At 41.3% G+C, this 21,897-nt stretch overlaps 1 protein-coding gene across 1 annotated transcript in view; it reads left to right on the forward strand.

Moving 5' to 3' along the window:
• Positions 1–18,171, forward strand: part of dcaf7 (ddb1 and cul4 associated factor 7) — a 34,608-nt gene extending 16,437 nt beyond the window's left edge. Inside the window, exons 3-6 of the mRNA XM_073070767.1 lie at positions 1,263–1,381; positions 3,300–3,509; positions 6,817–6,934; positions 10,534–18,171. Coding sequence (XP_072926868.1) covers positions 1,263–1,381; positions 3,300–3,509; positions 6,817–6,934; positions 10,534–10,706 — 620 coding nt within the window. The 3' untranslated portion in view covers positions 10,707–18,171. The remainder of the gene's footprint in view (positions 1–1,262; positions 1,382–3,299; positions 3,510–6,816; positions 6,935–10,533) is intronic.
• The last annotated feature ends 3,726 nt before the right edge of the window (positions 18,172–21,897 follow it).

The following is a 21,897-nucleotide window of genomic DNA, read 5'->3' on the forward strand; positions in this document are numbered from 1 at the left end:
GTTAGTGTAAAATGAGAACTTAGTTTTCTGGTTAATGAAATGTATTCAATATGCATGTGAAGCAAGTATTGGTTTTGCTAGCAAGGACAAGAGCGTGTTGCTATCATTTTAACAGGGCTTGGGTGAGATCGCACTTGCTGTGCCTTAATGTAGTTTTGGTCTCTGTATCTAAGGACATGATACAACTTAGATTCACAGGATTGAGTCCAGGGGTCGGTGTTTGTCTGCAAGAAGGGAGTGAGTAAAAATAGCATGTGTATTCTGAAGGTCAGAAGAATAAGGTATATTCAATGAAACAAAAATGGAGAAAGGAATTGGAATGGTTGATAACTGTTTCCTCTGGAACTGGGTGTGTATCCTCCAAAGGAGGAATCAATTAGGATATGAAATTAATTTTTCTATCCCAGAGGACTTTCAGAGATCATTTTTCGAGTACATTCAAGATTGAGATAAGTTTTTGCATACTAAGGGAAATAACAGATACGGAAATCAGACAGGAAAAAGCAAAAGCTGATTGAGGCAAATTGCTTATAACAAAGGGGAAAATAGTTTAAAAATTATGACATCAGTTCTTCAGAATTGAGTATTGGGATATTTTTGAGGTTTAAAACTTGAAGCTATATTTTCAGTTAGATTTTTCTCATTTCCAATTGGAGATTCTAGAGCAATCTAATTAAAGTTTCTAAGATTGTAAAGGGAATTGATAGAAAGTAATCAGCAAAATAATTCATCATCAAATCATAGGGGAATATAAAAAATCTAATTCTGTTGAATGAAATGCAGAAACTGTTTTAAGTGTTGAATTATTTGATGCAAAAAGTTGTAAGTTTTCTGAGAAAATGTAATGTTTCTTGAGATAAAAGGATTAAACAATTTTCCAAAAATGTAAGCATCTCTCAAAAAACAATGTTCAGAGCTTGTTAAGAGATTAAAGATTAGCTTTATTTGTCACATGTATATCAAAGCATGCAGTGAAATGCGTTCTTACATCAGCAACCAACACCAGTCTGAAGATTGTGCTGGGGGTAGCCTGCAAGTGTCGCCACACTTCCAGCGCCAACATAGCATGCCTGCAACTCACTAACCCTAACCATATGTGTTTGGAATGTGGACCCCGGAAGAAACCCACGTGGTCATGGGGAGAACATGCAAACTCCTTACAGACAGTAGCAGGAATTGAACCCAGTATGGTGTTGTGCTAGCTGCTACGCTACTGTGGCTGCCCTAAAAATGTTTCAACTAACGGCTTATTTTCTCCACAGGTACTTCCAGCATTGACACCACTTGTACAATTTGGGGCCTGGAGACTGGTCAGGTGCTTGGCCGAGTCAATCTAGTTTCTGGTCATGTGAAAACACAGCTCATTGCTCATGATAAGGAGGTAATGAGGTCTCAATGTCCATCCATGCTTAGATCAACAGATAAGTGTTGAGCACAGGGCCTATTGTAATTCCACATTTCTGCTAAGTTAGATGATTGTAATCAGGACCTAGCAATTAATGTTTACATTGACTTTCTTTTACCACATGGGAGGCTTGAGAATAATGAGGCTGCTTGCACAGAAGTAGGTGCACTTGTAGGCTGAAAGTTATTTAATATTGCCGGTAGCACTGTTTTGTGCTCCTGTAATATTGAGTGTTGTGATATTGGGGGTTGAGTCACTCATAACAATTAGTGTTCTACCAATTTATATAATTTTACAGTGGTTATTACAGTTTGCTTGTAACCATTTTCAGTGATAGTTCTACAATTGCCAAACATCCTACAAATTTTAATCTACATGGCTTAACATTAACAGTAATATTACAAATGAGCGCTACGATAATTGGGTTTAATTTTTATACTTTATTTTCCCCATACCTCTGGAGTCCAGAAATTCATCAGTGCAAATATGGCTGATGTCTAAAACCAACAAGTTAGTGTTCTGAGCAACACAGCTTTGCAGCATGAAATTCCACTATTTATGTAGCGGGGGGAAGATTAGTATAGAATAATACAGAATCCTGCAGTATAGCTTGAGAGGTGGCTGCTCTGTCTCTTGAATGTGAACCAGTTAATTTTAGTTATTTTTCAATGCCTCTTAAATGCTTCTGAAATAGCTTTTGGTGTTGGCATGTATGGGAAAAGAGATTTGAAATAATTAATGACAAAGTAATATCTGCATTGACTGTCAAACAAGTCAACTGTATTTTCTCCCACTTTTGGTTTTCTGTGGTTCGTGTCTATAAAGACTAATGATGCAAGCCAGCAGAACACTTTATGCCAGCCTGCATCTACCATTTCTCGGTTAGCTATAACCTTATTAATATGGAGTTCTTTCTGCTCTGCCTAAAACTTGATCACTTGGGGCCTTTCAGTTTAACAGGCACTTTATCCAATTTCTAGAGGTGAATAGGCAAGTGCTCATTTTTGCACTGCAGGAAGGTCACTTTTCATTCCTATTTGGGAAGGAATAGAGAGTGGGACATTTAGTCACGTCATAGTTATAGGCCATTTGGCCCAACTCTTCCACATTAGTCCCATTTACCTGAGTTTACCATATCGGTGAATTGTCCAAAAATCTTAAAGAATGTAATTGTGCCTGAATCTGCCAATTCCCTCCCTCGGCTCATTCCACGTACCTACTTTCAGACTCCCCTACTCTGTGCCCCTCATGATTTTATATACCTCTATAACTCACCTTACTTCCATGCTTCAGAGGGGGAAACCCCAGCCTAAGGTACAAGATTCCTTTACCGATGTAATATCTGAAAGGATATTAATTGTATGACTTTGCTAGCATATTTGAAAACATTGATTCGTAATGTTCTGCCATGGTTTTGCAATAATCAATAGAAGCTGTCAGCCAAGGAAGCTGGAGTTTCGTAATCCCAACCAAAACCCCCAGTTCTATTCAAAATTCCAGATTCCTTTTGTGTAGGCAGATTTAGTTTAACACATTACTGTAGTTTAGTCAGTCTGGTGTATCATCATCCTTTAATTATTTTGACCTATTAATGTGGACAGGCTAATTTGTCCAGTCAAATGTCCAGTGGTGTCCCACAAGTATTACCATTGGGGTTTGCTTGAGAATAATAAGTGCACCTTTGCTTTCTTTTGTCCACCCTAAATTATCTTAAGGTCAACTAGCGTCTTAATGCAGCTGAGTGAGATCACTGGGCTTGAGAATTGAAGCAAGGCTTTTCTTGACTTTGTTTTAAACCAATTTTTCTTAATTTACAAAGCTGCATTGCCTCTTCCACGATTGAAACTGGTGATTAGGCTACTAAACTGAATTTTGTTTTTCCCCCGACTTGCAGGTGTACGATATTGCATTCAGTAGGGCAGGAGGTGGTAGGGACATGTTTGCTTCCGTGGGTGCAGATGGTTCAGTGCGTATGTTTGACCTTAGACACCTGGAACACAGCACCATCATCTACGAAGATCCCCAGCACCATCCATTACTTCGACTGTGCTGGAACAAGCAAGATCCCAATTATCTGGCCACTATGGCAATGGATGGCATGGAGGTAAGCATTAAAGAAAGCCTCCATGCATAAGTGGTGTAGTAGTATGTACAAGGTATCCTTGATGAGCAAGAAAATTTCACGACTGCATTCTACAGACCAGGACAGTCCCTTAGTGTCAGTGAGTTGATGGGTATGGGTGAGCAGGTGAAAAGTCAGACAAAGGTATTACTGCAATAGCTGTCCAATGAACTCTGTTAGAAATTGTCCAGAATACTAGGCTGAGCTTGTCTGTTATGTCATAATTAGTTGAATGGGTGAAATTTTAAAAATTGTGGATGTTGGTAATGTACAACAAGTGCTTTAATGTTTCAGGTTGGAAGAACAAAGGAAGTTTGTAGAGAGGGTAAGTTGGGGTTCCCTGATAGGATATCATGTGAATAAGCTGCAAACAAAGTTATCTGGTCCAACAAGCGATTTACTAGAGAAACTAGATTGAGTAGCATGTAGATTGGGGGAGGTATGTGGAGGAGTATTTGTTCATGTTTGGGCTGCATTGGGACAGGATTAATAAGGTTATCCAGTCGCTGAATGAATGTGAGCAGTTAGAGGATGGAAATTAAAGTGGCAGACAGCAAGATGTTTGCGGTCATTCCTGCTTCAACTGGAAAGACTGGTTACCTGGATGGTGGAAATGGTGAAAGGACAGGTGTTGTATCATCTGCAGTTGCAATGGGAAGTGCCCTTGAAAGGAATATGGTTGGTGCAAACAAAAGTGTGGATGAGGGAGGGGAGTCATGAAGGGTAGGGGAGGGGCAGATGTGTGTGATGGTGGGATTTCTTTGAAGGTGGCAAAAATTACAGATCCTATCAATGTCGAGGCTGTTGGAGTAGAACATGAGGACAAACAGAAACTATCCTTTTTCTGTGTGTGAGAGCAGGTGGCAACCCTGAACTTCCTGTTCCCTGTCACTAATTCCTTATCCAGTCCCATTCTGACCCATTGGTCTGTTGACTCTTATTACCAACACAGTGAGTCCTAAAAGTAGCTTGATGAACAGTGCCTCATTTTCTGTTTAGACACTTTGTCAATCATCTGTTAGCTCAGCTGTTTTTTCTCTCGGGGGGTCATGCTGGGCTAAACTTCCTCTTCATTTTGCAACTCATGAGCACTGCTTATCTGATGATAGGTGAAACTGCTGCAAGTAAGTTTTTCTTTGCACCTTCCAACAATGTACTTAACACATGACAATAAGTTTGATTTTGACTTTGTCTCACCCTCTAATTCAGGAGTTCCCAACCTTGCTTAATAGCATTGTTCCATGGCATAAAGAAGTTTGGCAACCCTTGCTTTTACTGCTCCTATTCAATCATTGGTCAGATAAACTTCACAGCAGTCATCTCAGTTTTACTCTGAGGCATCTTCCCCACACCCTCCAGCACTGAAAAATTGGCACGAGTCAGAGTAGGAATAAAGGAACCTTTTCTGATTGGTGATTGGTGGTGTTCCAGGGGCTGCTTTTTACGTTGTATGGACAAGTTTGCAGATGATATGAAAGGTAGGTGGTAGGACACATAGTGTTGAGAAAGCAGGGAGGCTGCAGTTGGACTCTGGTCATGCACTTTGATAGAAAGAATAAAGGTGTAGACTACTTTCTAAATGGGGAGAAAATTCATAAATCTGAGGTGTAAAAGGGCTTGGGAGTCCTCGTGCAGGACTCCCTAACATTAATTTGCAGGGGAGGAAGCCAAATGCAGTGTTAACATTTGTTTCGAGAGGACTAGAATATAAAAACAAGGATGTGATGCTGAAGCTTTATAAAGTAGTGGTGAGGCCTTGGTGTATAGTGAGCAGTTTTGGGCCCCTTATCTAAAAGGATGTGCTGACATTGGAGAGAGTTCAAAGGAGCTTCACAAAATAGTTCTGGGAATGAAAGGCTTATCATATGAGGAGTGTTTGATTGCTGTGGGTTGGTATTTGCTGGAATTGAGAAGAATGAGGAAGGATCTCATTCAAACCTATTGAATGGTAAAAGACCTAGATAAAGCGGATGTGGAGAGGATGTTTTCTACAGTGGGGAGTCTAGGACCAGAGGGCACACCTCAGAATAGAGGGATGTCCATTTAGAACTAAAATGAGGAATTTCTTTAGCCAGAGGGGGTAAATCTGTGGAATTCAAAGCACATTTATTGAAACGTATGTAGTATGCAACTGAGATTCGTCTTTTCCAGACAACCTCGAAACAAAGAAAACTATGAAAGTTGTTCAAACAAAAACATCAAAGCCCCCCCATGCGCAAAAAAACAAGTCGCACAAAGGGCAACAAGAACATCACCCCCATGCGCAAAAAAACAAGTCGCACAAAGGGCAACATCGCCCCCATGCGCAAAAAAAATTGCACAAACGGCAGCAAGAATATCAACCCCCCCGTGCGCAAAAAAAACCAAATTGCACAAACAGCAACAAAAACATCAACCCAGCATGCGCTAAAAACAAATTGCGCAAACAGCAACAAGAATATTAGTGCCCCCACGCACAAAAACAAACCGTGTAAACAACAAGAAAGAACGGGTGAAAACAATATAAAAACATAAAATTTGTTGCAATAGGCTGTTGTAGAGGCCAGATGATTGGGTGTGTTTAAGGGAGAGGTTGATAAGATTCTTGATAAGTCAGGGCATGAAGGCAGAAGAATGGGGTTGAGAGGGAATTGGATCAGCCATGATGAAATGATGGAGCAGATTCTATGTTCCAAATGGCCTAATTCTGCTCCTATGTCTTATGATGTTACGGATAACTTGTTATTTTTACAGAATTACTTGTGTTTGCATGGTTTATTTTAGTTCTTTGAAAATGATTATTGGGAGCTCATTGCAGACTTCACCAAACCTATTTATTTTTTTAATTCAACCTGAATTCTATTCATTGTGTGAAAATTGTTCGCAGAATGATCGAGTTTATTTTCCTCTGCTTCTCCAACAAATCAGAGGTGTATTTGGAAGGTGGACATACTCAGTTGCCCAGAAATTGTGGTAATCTGCAATAACTGCATGTGCTGTGCATCGGTTACAGGTGCATAGCTGTAATGCAACTTTTCCCCTCTGGCTATGTCCTATAAACTTGACTTTAGCCAAATACAGAAAGACAAACCCTATGATGTGACTGGCAGTTTAGCTTCTGACATTTTTCATCTGAAGATTTGTTCTTTTTATCATGGTTAAAGAATGAAATAGGGAATTATTTCTGCATTCAAATTACTCTGGCAATCCAGTGAAATGTAAATTATTAGGTAATACTGCTTTACTGTTGTTTTGCTGTAGCAGATTTTCATTTGAGTCTGTTAATCCAAAAGCTTCTACTCATTTGCAGGTGGTGATTCTTGATGTCCGTGTGCCCTGTACACCCGTGGCTCGGTTAAACAATCACCGAGCGTGCGTGAATGGCATTGCCTGGGCTCCCCACTCATCATGTCACATCTGCACTGCAGGTAAGTACTGTCTTTGTGCTTTTGGTGCTAGATGTTCTGTAATATCTTTCCTTGGAAACAAATTATCCCTATCTTGGTCATTTAAGGGGGGGGGGCGCTGTTGTAGTCTGACGTACTGACCTCTACCTTGCCAAGGCACAGTGACAACTCTCTGATACCTCCTCTTATTTACCCCTCCATCATGACCCCACTAAGGAGCACCAGGCCATTGTCTCCCACACCATCACCAACCTTATCAGCTCTGGGTATCTCCCATCCACTGCCACCGGCCTCATAGTTCCCACATCCCGCACTTCCCGTTTCAACCTCCTACCCAAGATCCACAAACCTGCCTGTCCAGGTAGACCCATTGTCTTAGCTTGCTCCTGTCCCACCAAACTCATTTCTGGATGTATAAAAATGCTGGATGAACTCAGCAGGTCGGGCAGCATCCGTTGAAAGGAGCAGTCAAACTCATTTCTGCATACCTTGACACTGTTTTATCCCCCCCCCTCCCCCCCCCGTTCAATCCCTTCCCACCTATTCTCACATTCTGAATTTTTTCAATGATTTTAAGTTCACTGGCCCCTACCGCCTTATTTTCACCATGGATGTCCAGTCCCTGTATACCTCCCGACCCAACCAGTTCCCCTCTGCTACCACTGTCCTCCGTCTAGCGGAATTAGTCCTTACTCTTAATAATTTCTCCTTTGGCTCCTCCTACTTCCTCCAAACTAAAGGTGTAGCTCGGGGCACCCGTATGGGTCCCAGCTATGCCTGTCTGTTTGTTGGCTTTGTGGAACAGTCCATGTATCTGTCCCCCACTTTTCCTTTGCTTCATCAACGACTGCATTGGCGCTGCTTCCTGCACGCATGCTGAGCTCGTTGACTTCATTAACTTTGCCTCCAACTTTCACCCTGCCCTCCAATTTATCTGGTCCATTTCTGACACCTCCCTCCCCTTTCTGTCTCTGTCTCTGGAGACAGCTTATCTACTGATGTCTACTATAATCCTACGGACTCTCACAGCTACCTGGATGATTCCTCTTCCCACCCTGTCTCTTGCAAAAATGCCATCCTCTTCTTGCAATTCCTCCGCCTCTGCCGCATCTGCTCTCAGGATGAGGCTTTTCATTCCAGGACAAAGGAGATGTCTTCCTTTTTTAAACAAAGGGGCTTCCCTTCCTCCACCATCAACTCTGCTCTCAAACGCATCTCTCCCATTTCACACACACCTGCTCTCACCCCATCCTCCCGCTACCCCACTAGGGATAGGTTTCCCCTTGTCCTCACCTACCACCCACCAGCCTCAGGGTCCAACATATAATTCTCCATAACTTCCGCCATCTCTAAAGGGATCCCACCACCAAGCACATCTTTCCCTCCCCCCCCCCCCCCCCCCCGCTTTCCGCAGGGATCGCTCCCTACGCGACTCCCTTGTCCATTTGTTTCTCCTCTCTTCCCCCCCCTCCCCCCCATCCCTTCCCACCGATCTCCCTCCCGGCACTTATCCTTGTAAGCAGAGCAAGTGCTACACCTGCCCTTTACGCTTCCTCCCTCATCACCATTCAGGGCCCCAGACAGTCCTTCCAGGTGAGGCGACACTTCACCTGTGAGTCAGCTGATGTAATATACCGCATCCAGTGCTCCCGGTGTGGCCTTCTATATATTGGTGAGACCTGACACAGACGCACACACAAAATGCTGGTGGAACCGTTTCGTTGAACACCTATGCTCTGTCCGTCAGAGAAAGCAGGATCTCCCAGTGGCCACACATTTTAATTTCACATCCCATTCTCATTCTGATATGTCTATCCATGGCCTCCTCTATTGTCAAGGTGAAGCCACACTCAGGTTGGAGGAACAACACCTTATATACCAGCTGGGTAGCCTCCAGCCTGATGGCATGAACATTGATTTCTCTAACTTCCGTTAATGCCTCTCCTCCCCTTCTTACCCCATCCCTTATTTATTTATCTATTCTCCCCCTTTTTTTTCTCTCTCTGTCCCTCTCACAATCACTCCTTGCCTACTCTTCATCTCCCTCTGGTGCTCCCCTCCCCCTTTCTTTCTTTCTAGGCCTCCTGTCCCATGATCCACCCCCTTTTCCCACTCTGTCCCTTTTGCCAATCAACTTTCCAGCTCTTGGCTTCATCCCTCCCCCTCCCACTTTCAAATCTCTTACTATCTCTTCTTTCAGTTAGTCCTGACGAAGGGTCTCGGCCCGAAACGTCGACAGTGCTTCTTCCTATAGATGCTGCCTGGCCTGCTGTGTTCCACCAGCATTTTGTGTGTGCTGCTTGAATTTCCAGCATCTGCAGATTTTCTCATGTTTGCATTTAAAATCTTATTTTTATTTTGAGGGCATGCATGGATTTCACCTTTACTGTTCCACTGTTTAAAATTTTGGTTGTCACTTCAAATCATTTTTTAACTTCTGGAAATGTGTTAATTTATCCTCCTGAGTACACTCTAGTCTTAACATTGGTTCTAAAACAGTGCGCCACTGATCTGCAGGCTTGTTATAAGAATGTTATAAAGTAAGCTGCAGATTCTAGATTTTAACAATAACTTATTTTTGCATCCATTCCATAAAATCTGGATTCTCTTATTTTACTTGCTTTCTTAAATTTGTATTTGAGCCCTTATTCTCTGTTTGTCTATTGCTTTGAAGTTTTTCATATTTTTCCTTTTCCTAACATTTTATCTGTCCAAATGTGCTGACCACCTGACCAGTCTGCTTTGAGTTAATTAATCCTTCTCTCAATTAAATGCACTTCTGGTGCCATCTACATCCATTGATGTTGCACTTTGCAATTCCAAGATATCTATTGAAGACCTGCATCTTTGGAAGACACCAAGCCTCACATCTGTGAAATGTCTGCTGTTTTCATGTTTTCAACTGACCTTAATGTTATATATCTGTCCAATTTGCTTTGTTTTAATTTTATTGGTAACCCTTGGCCATAAAGTTATCATAATCCATTTCTAAATATTTCAAGTTAAATTTCACAACTGATCTTTTTTTCTTCAGTCTCTTGCAAGGTGTCTATTCATAACCCTGAATTATCCAGGGTTTAAGTTTTCTTATCCTTTCTCCTCTGCCAGTTTTTACAATATTAACTCAGCAAAATTGACCACTGAATAGAAATACTATATGCACACAAATCTAGTGATCCTTGGCAGATCCAGATAGATTGAATTTGAACCTGTGGAATTTATTGTTTCCTTACCTTTGGAATGGGGTGCATGACCTTCACTGACTGGAAGAACATCATTTTGTGAAGACTCGTGCCTGCTATGAGACATAGCTCACTGTCATGGGCTGCAATTCTAGATCTCCCTGCAGGGATTTGCCCAGATTCTGCTTGGCTTATTCCTGTGTCATAATAATTGTTTGGGTGTGAGGCGAGAGTTCTCTTTTAAGTTTATTTTTGCCTTTGAATTCTTGCATTGGAAACAGTAAATGTTCTACACTATGTAGCCAGGCACCGTAGGAAAGTTGCAAAATCTTGAAGGGTATTCACAGGCATTTTAATAGAGGAATGTTTTTGCTTTCAATATTAACATTGTTGAAGATTGATGCTGTTTTTTAACTAAATCAATACTTTTGTTTCAAGCGGATGACCACCAGGCACTTATTTGGGACATCCAGCAGATGCCGCGTGCCATTGAAGACCCCATCTTGGCATACACAGCAGAAGGAGAAATAAACAATGTCCAATGGGCATCCACCCAGCCTGACTGGATAGCCATTTGCTATAATAACTGTCTTGAGATCCTGCGGGTTTAGTTTTAACAACTGACACTAGCCAAGGGATGGGAAATGGGGGCTGTTTTGTGTGATTGATATTGATGGTGAATGAATTCAAGTTGAGAATGATTTTGCAAATTTTCAGTGTTGTTATTATATTCTGAGTGCAATTGGCCGTTTCTGGACCCAAATTAACAATTTCGATCCCTGATCCATCCTCCCCTTAAAGTAAATACCTAAGTCAATTAGGAAAGGACACTTCTAATCAGCTAACCCTCTGGTAGTGTACAACAGTAGGAATCTTTTTAAAATGTCATTGTAAATAACACTTTACCATATTTTTATGATCGGAGTAGCTGAATCTGGGGTAACTAGTTTCAGAAGAAGTCCTGTTCCCTAATCCTCTGTCAGGTGACTTAAATTCCATGTTGGGCTTGTAGGGATGGTTGTCTCTTGATTTGAAAGATTATAATATCTGAAAGGATGGATTCTAATAAGGAAATAATTTGGCAACTTGAAGGCTGTGATATTTGTCCATAGTGAAATTTTCAGATAGGAATGAAGCGCCTCCTGGAATATCTAGGTGAGGATTTTGCCGAAAGATGGTTTTGAGAACGCACTTTTATTTAGCCCTCATTTGTAGAAATAGAACAAATGTCTGCAGGATACCATTATTCTTTCAGTGGGTTTGTTTTCTCCCAGGCAGGCCCCGGTGACAGCATTGGGTTTGCAATGCAAATGAGATACTGTTCTTGCCCTTGAAGTGGGCAGCACAACATTGTGAAAGTATGGTGCAGTAAAGTAGATACATTACAGTGACTGATACTAGCCCCCACTTGTACATTGGATTATCATTTTAATTTGGTTACAGTGAGGCAAATGTTTTCAACTGTTTAGTCAAACATGAAATTGTTTTTTTGGTCCCATTCACTAGGCCCCTGCCAATTCTATGGCAAGATTAATAAACCTTAGATTTTGAGAGACATCCTGTGAACAAACTTTTGGAATTTGTTGTGATTGTTGATTTTTTGTTTGCCTTCTAATATAAACAGGCTGAATTTGAAGTGTGTAATTCCAGTCTAACTGGATAGTTAAGTGAAGTTTTATACCATCAGTGCAGCACAACCAGTCTTGCTGAAGTCATGCTTCCTGAATGCGTTGCATTTCCCTTCTTTCTTGCCCATCATCATGATGCCAGTGGTTTTACTTGACCTGCTTTGTATTTGAGGAATAGAAGGGGTGTGGTGGTTAAAAGGGCATCTTGGTTAATCACTCTTTAATGTTGGTGAGAGGTAATCATTCAGGAGTGTATTCAACAGCACCTTGAACCTGCCTATTGCTCAGTAAGTCCAAATGTTATTCCTTGAACAAATGCTGTATTGTGAAGCAGCTGGGCGCCCTGCACAACCTATTCATATGCTCTCTTTCCACCTCACCCCGATGGAAAAGATAGACTAACGAGATGCACTGCAGTGAAGTACAGTTAAATAGCAATAAGTCTTCTCAGCTGCACTGAGATTTGTTGCTGTGGGGCTATGACTGTGTATTTTAACAGTCTGGCACCCAGTCCAGGTGATGCTTTTTCCATTGTCAAATCTAATGCATATTTGGCCTGATGATATCACTTGGAATGTGACTTGTATTTGTGGGTTTTTAGTCTTCCAGCAGCAGCAAGTTGCGGATTTTTTTTATTTTATTTTTTTTTGCAGTGTGTTATATGCAGTATCCCAGCCTGTTCTGCAGATGAATCTGCATGAGTAAGGGGGAGGAGGTAGGAGTGATTTTGCTTGTACCGTGTGGCAGAGTTAAACAGCTTCAGTTGTTGACCGAGACAAGACTCCCTACATTCTCAGACATGGTGTAGGAGAACAGTTTGTAAGGGGTGGCAAGAAATAGCTCATTCTCAAGCATTCTTTATTCAGTGCATGTTTAGCCCCAGCTCTATCTATTTAATGTATTAGTGGAATGTAGGTTTTTTTTAAGCAGAGAAAAGCATACTGCATTCTGTTTGTATAGGATTTGGTCCTAAGTGCTAGGTACCTCTACAAAGTGTAATAGGTTTCTTTTATCAGAACGAGAGATGGAGTTCAGAGCATTAGTACGCTGCTGCCTTGTGCTTTTTTTCAGGAACAACAATACTAAAAAATACATCGCTAAAAGGAAGTATTATAGAATTATGTATATAGAAATGTTAGAGGACAAATCCCTGCTCTCCTGACTTTGTTCTGTACTGCAAATATGTTGAGAGCTCAGCCCTTATATCGTTCCCACAGCAATGTGGGACTCGTCACTACACAGCTTCATGTGCAGTGAGTCACGAGTCACTGAGGTTGTGAGGGATAATGTTGGGCAGGTGGAACAAACAGTGCTGTTGCTCAGACCTGAGATGTGTGGTTTGGGTGCACTCAGGCCAGAGTGGACTGGACACTGCTATACCTCTAAACCTGGGGAAGGCTGTACAGCCAAGCAAAAGTGGGGAGTGGTTGGCAGCTTCCACCACATCCAGAGGGGTGTGACAAAAAATACCAACAGATCCAAATGATCTGTCAGCATTTGTAGTGATTCCCCTGCTGTGACTGCACTGTGTGCAGCTCTGAGCCTTGCATCTCAGTGCTCCCCCAGCCTGCCCACCACCAGCCATCTGCATGTTGCCTGAATCAAACTGAGCCACATCAATCAAAAGCATCAGATAATTAGTATAGCATTGTGCAGCCAAAGTATTCCCTTTCAAAAAGGTAATACTGGGGAATGTGTTGCTGTGAATATTTAGACTCCAGGACCAATTACCTCTGCAGGGTAGTGCTAAGCAGGATATCACTGAGGTAGAGTAATTTGAAAACAAAATTTGAAACTCTAGCTTCTACATTGGGGTATAGTAAATATTGAAGGTCTGGCACTCCAAAACTTAGGTGGATGCAAATAAGTTACTTTAAAGCACTGCATTCTATCGCTGGTGGAGTAAATCAATTGATAACTCCATACTAATGTCTTGTGTAAAATTTTCTATTGTGCATTGTCACTACAGATAACTCATTAAATGTATTTATTATCTTAAGTGTTTTTGCTGAAGCTATCTTAATTTTCCCTGGTCACTACAGCTAACAGAATTGTATCTTTTCTAACTGAATTGGAACTACCCTGCCTGCATCTTTTGGATATTTCAGGTTTTCCTATCCTTTAGTTGTTTCTCATTGTTGGTTGCATTCCAGACCCTCATTCAGTACTTTGCATTTGTTATTATGACTGTAGGAAAATTGGAGTTGGGGAAGAGTTAGGATGCCATTTTAATAGTTGATGTTCTCTGGTCTGTATGCTTAGTAGATGCTGAACAGTGAAATCCAAACTAAGCTTCGGATATATGACCTTCCCCCAGATTATATTATTTTAATAACTACAGTCTGCGTGAGCTGGGTAAAACCACTATTTGTGCTCTGCCAATCTAGACCTTTTCCATTTTTCAGATTCTGTATCCTGACTGCTGAAAAACTGACAGATTTTTCTGTAAAATGTGTGTAAGAAGCCAGCTGGATCCTGCTTAAATATAGTCAGGTTTCCAACTCATGAGTGGGATGGATTTGTTGCCATCTAAAGGTGAAGGTGCTGAAGTACAAATCCATTCCTATCGAAGGTACTTTGCAATCAGTGAAACTGCAGAAACAGAAGATCAGAAATAAAAACAGAAAATATTGGAACTCTCAGCATCCCTGAAAAGACCTGAAATAATAATTCTGTTCTTGTTCCACAGATGCTGCCAGACTTATTGAATATTTCCAGAATTTTCAGTTATTTGTGGCAGTAATACACAGATTAACATGATAAACACAAGGTGTTTTAGCAGTGAATAGTCCAGTTCCTGCAGCTAAATTTGCATAACTAAAGTTTTGAATCTTCAGTGTGAGCAGCATTCCCCCTTCAAACTTTGGTTGACTACCTATTGAAAATTTTTGGTCCAGTTTCTTTGGTTTGTTATATCATTCTGTCTCTGGTTTCTCTGGCCTCTCACTTACAGTAAAAGCACACATCTGTGAGATTTTGTCCTCAGTCTTGAGACCTTTTAAAATTGCCTGGTGATGACAAAAGATGCCCTTCCTGGTAAAGTTTACATTATTTTATATTTTTCTTGTGTGCATGAGGCCATACACACAGTTGATTCTATGCTGACTCACAGAATTTCATTACTCCACTAATTTTCCTCTGATTTGTATTCTTCTCTTCTCTCCTTTGCCCTCCCCATCTCTAACTTCCTCCACTCACTTACACACCAGAGTTGGACTATAGTGGCCATTTAATGTACCAACCTGCACACTTTGCAATATGGAAGGAAGCCAGGGCATTTTAGGGGAGGAGTGTGAACTCCATACAGACAGCACCAGAGGCCAGGATTATACCTGAGTTCCTGCAGTTATAAGGTAGTATGTGGCATCCCTTTACAGGCTCTTTGACTTTAAGGCTATTTTCCTTTATCTTGCAAATATACACATCTTTCCCTGGTAGCACATGAGAATAAATCAGTTCATGTCTGCTTATGACAAAGCTGACTACTTTGAATAGTATTTGGTTTTTTGAAATGAAAGAACCATTTTCCATTGACACAATTGGGTAAAATCTTTGCTTATGAAGTCAGGTGAGATCTTCAGTCTGTGCTGCTTTCATTTGGATTGATGACAGCTGAAGAAAGAATCACTGACTTGAATAAGGAGGGAAATTGGTTAGGAAGGATTAGGGGCAATTTACAGTGAGCAACTCTAGGTTTGAGGGATGTGGGATGAAATCCAGATGGCTACTGGCAAAACATGCACACTTCACACAAACAGCATCAAAGTTTAGGATCAAGCCTGGATCATAAAGGTAGCAGTTCCGTTAGCTGTGCTACCAAGATGCTAATAGCATTGATTGGGGCTCTGGCAGTTTGGATATTGTTTCAGACCAGTAGTTGTTGACAATGTTAACCATTGCTGCATGAAGCCTTATGGCACGTGGTTACCATGCTTGTCCATCATTTGTGTTAGCACAATGCTAGATAATTGCAAAGAAATCTAATTATGTGAAAGAGTGTGTTCCTACCTGCATGGGTATACTCATTTTAAATTTTCAGTGAGTTCAAAGCATAATTGAAGAATTTTCCATGAATCCTTTAAGCTACTTTCAATCGTACCCATGCAGTTGATTTGCTGGGTTAATTTAATGAAAGCTATTCTGTGTGGCTGTAATATTTTTCATTCTCTGCCTTTGCACATTTACTGATGTTTGAGCATCAGTTTGAGTCTAAACCCCATTGATAGAAAGCCTTGTGTCTATTCCTTTTGGTTTTGTTACATTCCTGTTTGTATCTCTATACCAGGAGCTACAATAGTACTCAATCCACTTTTACTTCCTAGTTTGTCATTGTGAGCCATGTTTGTATAACTTTACAGAGCAGTTGCAATTTTGGATGAGCTTGCTGTGGGTAGATGAGAATCACAAGCAGAATTTCGTAAGTGTAGCTTGTTCATTGTTTTACTAGTGGGCTGATTCTTTTCTGAAGTCTTTCTTACGGACCCAGGCTGCGTCTGCCAAATGTGAGTACGGTACTTGTTTTGCCCCAAGTTACTGACCTGAGGTATGAAAGGCAATGATTGGTTACTATGAGATTCCTCCTGTAGGCTACTCATTTTAATGTAGCTCTTTAAATGCAGGGAAGTGAAAGGTTTTGTTTCTGATATGGAACATTTAGTTCTGAGTGCAGTTACTCAATCATGGAATACCTTAAGCCATCTGGTTCTTAATCTAAGACCGGTCAAAGAACAACAGGTGGCTGGGCTCATCTCTTGTATGTGGTTTCAGAAGCTGGGGTTACTCAGTGTAAAGCAATCTGAGCAAATTCTGTTTTTATCACCTCCCTGGCTATTGAATGTAATTGAAACACTTTCACTGCACTGGGAGGAGTTGGGGAATGAATTTGCCTGGGGTTGAGCAATGGTGTTGGCTAAGTATTTATATTGTTTACTTTTAATTCCTGAAAAGTTAGCTAAGTAGGGAACAAGGCCAACTCAAAAGAATGTTCCTGATAGGAGGTAAAGAGAAGGTTGCTGTGTCAGCAAGATTGATTTAAGTTTGGCACCTTTTGCACTCAGCTTGCTAGTTCCTTGTTTGGGGTTCAAGTGCAGCTAATGGACATGTGCTAGGTAAATTCTTGCGCTGTATGAAGCTCTCCTGACATGAGTCTTAACAGGTACAAGGGATGCTGGGGCAGAATAATACAAGGATGATGTGAACCAACAGTAGAGCTAAGAACTTTATTGTCCAGCAATTAACTCTGGATCTAGATAGTTGTTCTGTGTAAAATGTGCTCAGTTCTGACACTCTAAAGACACCAGTTAATGAACCCTTTCACTGGCAGGACCCACCTTTATGCTATTGTTCTATTAATGTGTATTGTTGGCAGTCTGCTCAGATAGATTTAACAATGGCATTATCTGTATTTTAACCTGAATTGAGTCCTCCATATGAAGCTATTTTATTTATCAGTTGTATCTATTCATTTGTGCCATTTAGATTTCAGACTTGTATAGCACACCTGGGTTTTCCTATATTGACAGTATTTCTAGTGTGCATTGAGATATTTGAAGTATTAGTGCATGTTGTGTATGTGAGGGGCAAAGCAGATTTTTGTTGAAGGGGATGGTTAGTGAAGGCTGCCACCATTTCCTCACCCAGAGGTTGGTGGGGGCATCTGTTTTTAGGAGGTTGTATGCATACTTGGCTTCAGGCAGGTGAACTGCTCTTGCTGTCTCACCTTGAGAAATGGGCATCCCCAGTCTTATCGACAGCACTCAATCAGGCAGCCTTCTTCTACAAGCCTGGGCTCTCCCACTTACCTATACTATTTCTAAATTAAAGCCTTCCTCGTGTCACTGTTATAATTGTACTGTTACAACCTATACATCGCCTCTAGTCCACACCTTTCCTCCTGTTTCAATTTTCAAAAAGTTAGGTGTTATGTAACTCAAGGCCCCTCCATTTTAATGTGTTGCGGCTGGTTGAGCTTAGCTGCTGCCTGTTTTTTAGTTGATTCAGATGTGTACATCAGACAGGCAGGAATCTTTGTGTGTGGGTGTGTTTTATTTTAAATTCTTCGTGTTTTAATCTCATTAAACAATATGCCCTTGATGCAAGCTGGACATGTTTGTATGGAATTGCTTTCTGCCATTTGAGGATATGAATTTTGATCCAACACTCGCAGCTGATTCCCTAGGTCGAATTTTAAGGCCATTGTGTTTATAGCTGGATATACAATCCATCTTGCAATGAAGATTCATCTTTAATTTAAAATATCTTCAAATTTCTGTATATCCACTTCTGTATGCTGTAAATGGCACTTCTAGTATTTATTGTTTTTTTGTGCAGTTTCCATTAATTATTGAATGCATAGCTGAGTGCTTTCTTAGAACTGTAGAATGTTTGTTTATAATGGAATATATATAAGATGTTAACTTTTTCTTAATAAAAATATTGAAGTGTGTCAGTGTTGCTTGGTTCTTCTATCTCTTTCTGTCATTCTTATATCTTTCCATTTTTACCTATGCAACATCAAGGCAAAGATTACTGGTTATGACCACACTGAGTACTTATTCAGCCACAATAAGTAAAAGCTTTCTTACGTATAGTAAAACACTATAGATGCTATAAATCTGAAATAAAATTACATGTTTGAATTGGTTAGACAATGAGAAGCAGATGATTGCTGATGAAAAGTCATAGGTGAATTATTCTCAAGGGAGTAGGCAATAACATTGAGCAGAGTGTTTACTAGGTCACTAGGAGAACTTCAAGAAGTAGTTGGGGCAGCAGTGCAGTGTAACACTATTACAGCACCAGTGACCCAGGTTCATTTCCCGTTGCTGCCTGTAGAAGTTTTGTAAGTTCTCCCTGTGACTGAATGGGTTTCCTCCAAGTGTTCAGGTTTCCTCACACATTTCAAAGAAGTAATGGTTAGTATGTTAATTGGTCATATGGGTGAATTTGGAGCAGCATGTGTTTGTTGGGCAGAAAGTCCTGTTACCATGCTGTACCTTAAATAAAACCATAAGATATAGGAGCAGAATTAGGCCATTTGGCCCATCGAGTCAGTTCCACAATTTCATCATGGCTGATTCAATTTTTCTTTCAGCTCCAATATCTTGCCTTCTCCCTGTATCCCTTCATGCTGTGACCAATCGAGGAATCTATCATACTCAGCCTTAAATGTACATAAAGATTTGGCCTCCACAGCTCCTGTGGCAAAGAATTCCACAGATTCACCACACTCTGGCTCAAGAAATTCCTCCTCATCTCTGTTCTAAAAGGAAATAAAATAAAACAACATGTAATGTTTAATGCTACCTTTCTGGCCCAGAAATGCTGATCAAATTTCCATAAATTTTGGAAATTTCCTCCTCTTCCCCTTATATCAATGAAGTCCCCACCATCAACTCCTATGAGTTTTGCAGATCTCTGTAATTTCCCTGCAAGTTTACTCTTTTGCTGTAGCTGCACTAAAGAATATTCCCAGTAATATAATCACATATTTCTATTTTAAACAGATTCTGCTCTTGAATGTTCCAGAACTTGCTCTATATGTTGTGAAATTTGTTAGCTTAGTCCTGTACAATGCAATACATCATATAGAAAAAATACAGAAATCAATTACAATAACTATGTTAAAGTTAAATTTAAAATAGTGCAAAAACAGAAATAATAAAAGTGAGGTAGTGTTCATGAGTTCAATATCCATTTAGGGCAGAGGTAGGCAACCTTAAGCACAAATGATTTTCTAGCACATGGTATTCATTCATTTGAGGCCAAACAACCAGATCTATTTAAATAGATAATTCCTATATTTCAAGTTTTTTATGGTATTTATCTAGCCCACAGTCTGCCCATTAATACGTGATCTGGCCCACGGAGGCAAAAAGGTTGCTGACCCCTGATTTAGGAATCGGACAGCAGAGGGGAAGAAGCTGTTCCTGAATCACTGAGTGTGTGCCGTCAGGCTTCTGTACCTCCTACCTGATGGTAGCAATGAGAAGAGGGCATGTCCTGGGAGGTGGTGTCCTTAATAATGGATGTCACCTTTCTGCAACACCACTCCTTGAGGATGTCTTGGATACTACAGAGGCTAGTACCCAAGATGGAGCTGGCTAATTTTACAACTTTCTGTAGCTTTCGATCCTGCGCGGTGTGCCCCTCCTCTCTCCCCGCCCCCCCCCCCCCCCCCCCATGCAGCCTGTCAGAATGCTCACCAGGGTTTTCAAGTGTCTTGGGTGACAAACCAAATCTCTTCAAACTCCTAATGAAAAATAGCTGTTGTCTTGCCGCCTTTATATCTGCATCAATATGTTCATCAAGTTAGATCCTCAGAGATCTTGATGCCCAGAAACTTGCTCACTCCGCTTCTGATCCCTCTGAAGGTTGGTTCATGCTCCCTCGTCCTACTCTTCCTGAAGTCCACAATCAGCTCTTTCGTCTTACTGATGTTGAGTGTAAGGTTATTGCTGCAACACCACTCCGCTAGTTGGCATATCTCACTCCTGTACTCTCTCCCATCACCACCTGAGATTCTGCCAACAATGATTGTATCATCAGCAAATTTATAGATAGTATTTGAGCTATGCCTAGCCACAGTCAAAGGTATATAGAGAGTAGAGCAGTGGGCTGAACACGTATCCCTGAGGTGTGCCAGTGTTTATCAGGAGGTATGGTATTAATACCAATCCACACAAATTGTGGTCTTCTGGTTAGGAAGTCGAGAATCCAATTGCAGAGGGAGGTACAGAGGCCCAGGTTCTGTAGTTTATCAATTAGGACTGTGGGAATGATCGTGTTTAAACACTGAGCTGTAGTCATGAACAGCATCCTGACATGGGTGTTTGTATTGTCCAGGTGATCTAAGGCTGTGTGAAGAGCCATTGAGATTGTGTCTGCCATTGACCTATTGTGGCGATAGGCAAATTGCAGTGGGTCCAGGTCCTTGTTGAGGCAGGAATTCAGTCTAGTCATGACCAACCTCCCAAAGTATTTCATCACCATAGATGTGAATGCTACTGGACGCCCACACTACTCTTAGGCAGGTGGGAACTTCCAACCATAGCCGTGGGAGGTTGAAAATGTCCTTGAATACTCCCAGCCAGTTGGTTGGCACAAGATTTCAGAGCCTTACCACGTACTCCATAGTCGTCTGCTGCCTCATAAGGGTTCACCCTCCTGAAAGATGGTCTGACATCAGCCTTCAAGACAGCGATCATGGTGACTGGGTGCAGCAGGGGTCTTAACAGCTGTAGATATATTCTCCCTTTCAAAGCGGGCATAGAAGGTGTTGAGCTCATCTGGTAGTGACGCATCGCTGCCATTCATGCTATTGGGTTTTGTTTTGTAGGAAGTAATGTCTTGTAAACCCTGTCAGATTTGTCGTACATCTGATGTCACCACCCCCCCCCCCCCCAACCTCACTCGGAATTGTACCTTTGCTCTTGAAATAGCACTCCTCAAGTCATACCTGGTTTTCTTGTACAGGCCTGGGTGACCAGACTTAGGACTTAGTTTTTGCCACACCCTTTTCTTTTTCACAACCTTTCTCTTTCCAAGACTGTTTCCAGGAATATTTTGAACTCACTCCTTTCCTTGGCCAGCAACCTCACTAGCACAATGATTGCACTGGCTTCTCACCAACCTTGCTTCAGAGGTTTACAGTGCACGTATGTAAAAGCAACTTGTACTCTTTAGTCTGGTTCTGTCTAAGAATTTTCCATTGCATGTTCTGGCTCAATTTACACTCCCTGTTGTTTTTGTTTTCTCTCCTTAGAGACTACGGTGTGTGTATTGGGTGGATAGAACCAAGAGGGGGAGGAGGAAAGGGAGATGGGGCAAGGAGGGGAAGGTTATGTAACACAGCAGTACTTAGTGTTCATTCCACTGGGTTGCAGACTGTCTATGCAGAATGAGTCCTGTTCCTCTAGTTAACAGGCTTCATCCTGGCAGTGGAGAAGGCAGAGGATGATGACCACCTGCCATTCACCTCTTCCCTAATAGTTCCTATCCTCAACTACTTATCAAATTCTAGACCAGTAGTCATTTGTCTTCCTGCTTGCCGCTCTCCAGCAGCAATTTTCCAACAGTCACGCTCCCTCTTCCCCACCCCCACCCAAATCAATGCTGTCTCCTAGCTCCATTCCACTCGCCTATGTGGTGCTACCTTCCTGTCATCATTCACCCC

Source organism: Hemitrygon akajei, chromosome 18, assembly GCF_048418815.1.
Source record: "Hemitrygon akajei chromosome 18, sHemAka1.3, whole genome shotgun sequence".
NCBI lineage: Eukaryota > Metazoa > Chordata > Chondrichthyes > Myliobatiformes > Dasyatidae > Hemitrygon > Hemitrygon akajei.